Source organism: Geospiza fortis, unplaced genomic scaffold, assembly GCF_000277835.1.
Source record: "Geospiza fortis unplaced genomic scaffold, GeoFor_1.0 scaffold408, whole genome shotgun sequence".
Classification (NCBI taxonomy): domain Eukaryota; kingdom Metazoa; phylum Chordata; class Aves; order Passeriformes; family Thraupidae; genus Geospiza; species Geospiza fortis.
Window position 1 is genome coordinate 429010 of NW_005054330.1, and position 4296 is coordinate 433305.

Sequence of the window (4296 nt, forward strand, 5' to 3'; positions counted from 1 at the left end):
CCTGCTCCGCTCAGGTTTGCAGCTGAAGAATTCCTTGTGCCAGCTCCCATTCCAGAAAAGTCCATCAGAGAACTTGCAGGGCTGCCCAGCTGCACAGCATCTCCCGGGGCAGGTGTGCCTGAAGGGTCCTTATGGGACTCCTGCACAGAGATTCCATCCAAGGCTTGGTTTTCACGAGCTCCTGTTGATTCTGGAACTGCCTGGGAGCAGAGAGCACTCTCCTCTCCTCTGGGGCCTGCTGGGGACATGGGTGACCTAGTGGGAGATGACAAGTGAAACACTGAGCAGGATCTGTGTGGAGTTATCCCACAGCTGCAAACCCCACTGGCTCCTGGCACTGATCAGTGGCTGATCCCTGATCAATGGCTGATCCATCCCCTGCTACAAAGAGACCTGGGAAAAGGATGGGCCAAGGTCTAACACAGGTGAAAAGCCTGGGAATCTTACCCTGCAGGCTCCTGGCAATGTCCCTGCCTTGTCCACAAAGCAGTGCTGTGAGCTGAGGGACAAGAGCTCCCAGCTGGCCTGGGAAGCAGCTCTGCTCCAGGCTGCTCCCAGCAGGGATGTGGACACGGGAATTCTGCCCAGCCTGAGGGGCTCAGGCAGCTCCAAAGGCACTGACAGAGCCGGAGTTAGCTCCAGGGAAAACAGTGACAATGGCAACAGGGACAGTGTGAGCTCCTGCTGTGAATCCTGCCTCTGGGTCAGGCTGGTTTCTTACCTGGCCATCCACTCCACAGGGAAATCCCGGAGAGCAGAGACCTCCTCTGCTGTGAGGAACACGGGCAGGACTCGGACACCCGGCGGCAGCAGAGGCTCTGCAAGAGCAGGGGAGGATTCAACAAACATGTCCCAGCTTCAAACCACAAACCAAACTGTCCAGCTTAAAACCACAAACCAAACTGTCACGGACATGTTTTATAAAAAATCCTTTTGACAGGATTTTTCACAAAACATGAATTATGAAATATTTTTCATAAAATCCTTTTGACAGGGTTTTTCTCCTGAGAAGCTGAGAGGCCTCAGAAATGAGATGTAAACAATGATTATCTGCTGCTGTGGAATGCAACGGTGCATGTGAGTTGTTTCTACTTGATGACCAATCACAGGTCCAGCTGTTTTGGGACTCTGGTCAGTCACAAGATTTTATTATCATTCTTTTCTATTCCTTTCTAGCCTTCTGATGAAATATTTTCTTCTGTTCTTTTAGTATAGTTTTAATATACCATTTTCTCTTAATTATGTATCATAAAATAATAAATCAGCTTTCTGAAACACGGAGTCAAGATTCTCATCTCTTCCCTCATTCTGGGACCCCTGTGAACCCCACCACACCAAACCTCATCAGCCCAAAGGCTTCTGCAGGAGCTGCAGGCCTGCCATGACCCTGCATCCCAACTGAGCTGGGCAGTCTGTTCCCACCCTCCCAGCATTTTCCCATCCCTCCATGCCTGACACAGTTAAATTCCCCCTCAGCGTTTCCATCCTGGCAGATCATCCCCACACTGATGCTGAGAGGGGATGGCTGGAGGTTTGGACTGCAAGAACCAGCCATCTGTTGTCAGGGCCTGGCAGTGGCCAAGTGGCCACATGGGGAACTGGAATTAAGGCAGGCATGGCTGGGAATCTGCAGAACTGGAATCAAACCCAAAAGAGCAAACCCCAGCAGAAGGAGCTGGTTCTGATCACACAGCACAGGCTGGCTGGTGGCAGCAACACCCTCTGGGATATTCTGGAGCTACTCCAGCACCCAGCACAGCTTGGGTGTGAATCCCAGAGAACCAGCCCGTGCTCCCATGCAGGGAAGGCAGCGCAAAGGATGCAGCTGGATGCTCACCAGGCTCCTGCAGCTCCTCAGCTCCAGGCTCACCCTGCAACAAAAGCCAAAAATCAGCTCTGTGCATGGATCAGGGACACCAGGACACCTCTGTCACCCTCCCAGTCCCCCAAGGCTGCAGCAGACCCCACACCACCCCCCAGCAAACGCTGGGACTGTTCGGTGCTGGGAAGTGTTTTGGTCCTTAGGGAGCTCTCAAAGCCAAGGGGAGCTTCCCAAGAACGAAAATACACCTAAAATTCAGGACAGAGCCCAGATTTATCATCACCACCTGCTCAGGGAACAGAAACTCCCTTCATTCAAGCAGAAGAACAGCAAAGGTTGCCTTTATATCTGCATACTGATGGCTTTTATAGAACATCTTGATCACATGCATACTAATTTTTGACAAGTTTTAAAGCAAATGAAAACTGCTGTTTGTCAGAGACTCATTTGGTGGGTTTCCCAGTAAATACAAAAATTTGTGTAAAAAGCCAGTCAAAACACCACATAAATGAGAACTCATGAATTCAGTAAGTTAAAGACTGAAAAAAAAAAGCTAATTCCTAGTGCAGAAGTCTTGGAACCTTTTTAAATCATAACTAATAAAAGCTTTAAGCGTCATCACCAATATTTGTCCTTCCCCGTGGTGACACATGCCAGATCTGTGTGACAAGAGCTCCCACAGCACATCCTTACAGGAATCTGCTTGCAGGGAACGTGTTCAGTGCCATACCTGGCCTGGGGACTCGCTGCCCTGCAGGAGGACTTTGGCAGTGAGTGGAGGTGGCAGCTGGGTGCTCACAATCCTGAAAGGACAAAGCAGAGTCAGAGAGTCACAGAATGATTTGGCTTGAGAGGGGACTTAGAGACCATCAGCTCAGGCAACTCTGATGGCATTTGGTGACAAAATGAATGTCTCTACCAGACAGACCAGAGGCACAAGGTGACACACCCTGGTGCAGGACAAGGCTCCCAAGTCCCTCCTCAAGTCAAATGTCCAGGTCCCTTCACTCTCAGGTGCTGCAGTGACTCACTCCAGTGTCCTGCCTGCAGCTATGAGGTCACTCCCTGGCACATGCTCTCCCTGTGGCACATTTCCAGTGCTTGTAAAAGGTGTCACTGGAACAGCTCACGCCAAAGAAAAATGGCACTTGAGCGCTGCTGCCAAGGAATTCTCGGAATTCCCCACCTCCTGTCTTTCAGAGCCACCTTGGAGGCTTTCCTTGAAGTCATTCAGTCATCTTTGATTGAAGGAAGCTGGAATTTCTCATGGGGAATCCTGGCTCATCCCCCTGTGCACCTCCTGTCAGTACAGACAGTGGTCCTGGGCAGCAGGTCAGACAAACCCAGGGACACACGGACACACCTGCACTGAACTGCACACCTGCAGAGGGAACACTGCTGGGAGAGCACAACATCCACTCATCTCCCTTTTCCTGGGTGACTTCCCCCTAAAAAGCCTCAGAAATTCAGTCCTCACATCCTGCTGAGTATCTAAACCAGGAGATTTCTACTGAAACCCAAATCTTGAACTCCTTCATGGTGACGAGCACAGACAACCTTGGAGAGACTGGTACAAGGGCCTGGAGTGACAGGACAGGGGGGCAATGGATTCAAACTGCCACGGGGCAGGGTTAGATGGGATATTGGGAAGGAATTCTTCCCATGAGGGTGGTGAGGCCTTGGCACAGGGTGCCCAGAGAAGCTGGGGCTGCCCTTGGATCCCTGGAAGTGTCCAAGGCCAGGTTGGATGAGGTTTGGAGCAATCTGGTCTAGTGGAAAGTGTCCCTGTCCATGGCAGGGGGTAGAAGAGGATGGGATTTAAGATCCCTTCCAATCCAAGTCATTCCATGATCCCACAATTCCACAAACCACTCAGTCTCAGCGACCCACAGACAGCCAGGGACTGCCTGGCCTGAAGCTCTTGAACAACCAAGAGCAGCCCTGGATGCACTCCAGGACCCAAGCCCTGGAAAGGGGTGGGTTGAACCCTCCAGGGACCAAACACCTGGTTACTTACAAGCCTTTGTAGAGGATGCAGCCTGCCAGGACGTGGGGAGAGCGCTGGCACGTCTGCAGGATGAGAGCTGCCTTCAGCAGAAGCAGGGGATCCACCTGGGCACGGAGAACTAGTGAGGCCACAGAATCCTGGGAAAGCTCCAAGCAGCAAATAAACAAACACAGTGGCTCTGGGCCACTGCAGAGGACAGGCCCTTACCTTGGTTTTGTCCAGATGCCAGAGAGAATTGAAAATCCTGTGGAGGTCACTGGTGTTTTTTTGGATGTGCTCAATGTACCTGTCCCACTCCCTGCTCAGCTCCTCCTGGGAAGACACCTGTGGGTGACAAACCCCCACAAACACTGTCACTGCAAAGGGTCCCTGCACTTGGGATGGGAGATGCAATCCACAGGGCCAAGATAAGGTCAGGGAAAGGGGGGAGACAATACTGAGGGGAAACTTTCGGGTGAACATGTGG

General features: G+C 51.7%; 1 protein-coding gene across 1 annotated transcript in view; it reads right to left on the bottom strand.

Annotated features, from left to right (window-relative positions):
* HPS4 (HPS4 biogenesis of lysosomal organelles complex 3 subunit 2) overlaps positions 1–4296 on the bottom strand; it is a 15244-nt gene that overhangs the window by 6062 nt on the left and 4886 nt on the right. Inside the window, 7 exon segments of the mRNA XM_005421516.3 lie at positions 1–2; positions 4–255; positions 722–818; positions 1838–1871; positions 2553–2625; positions 3840–3934; positions 4038–4154. The exon segment at positions 1–2 is cut by the window's left edge and continues 614 nt beyond it. Of these exon segments, the coding sequence (XP_005421573.3) occupies positions 1–2; positions 4–255; positions 722–818; positions 1838–1871; positions 2553–2625; positions 3840–3934; positions 4038–4154 (670 nt within the window).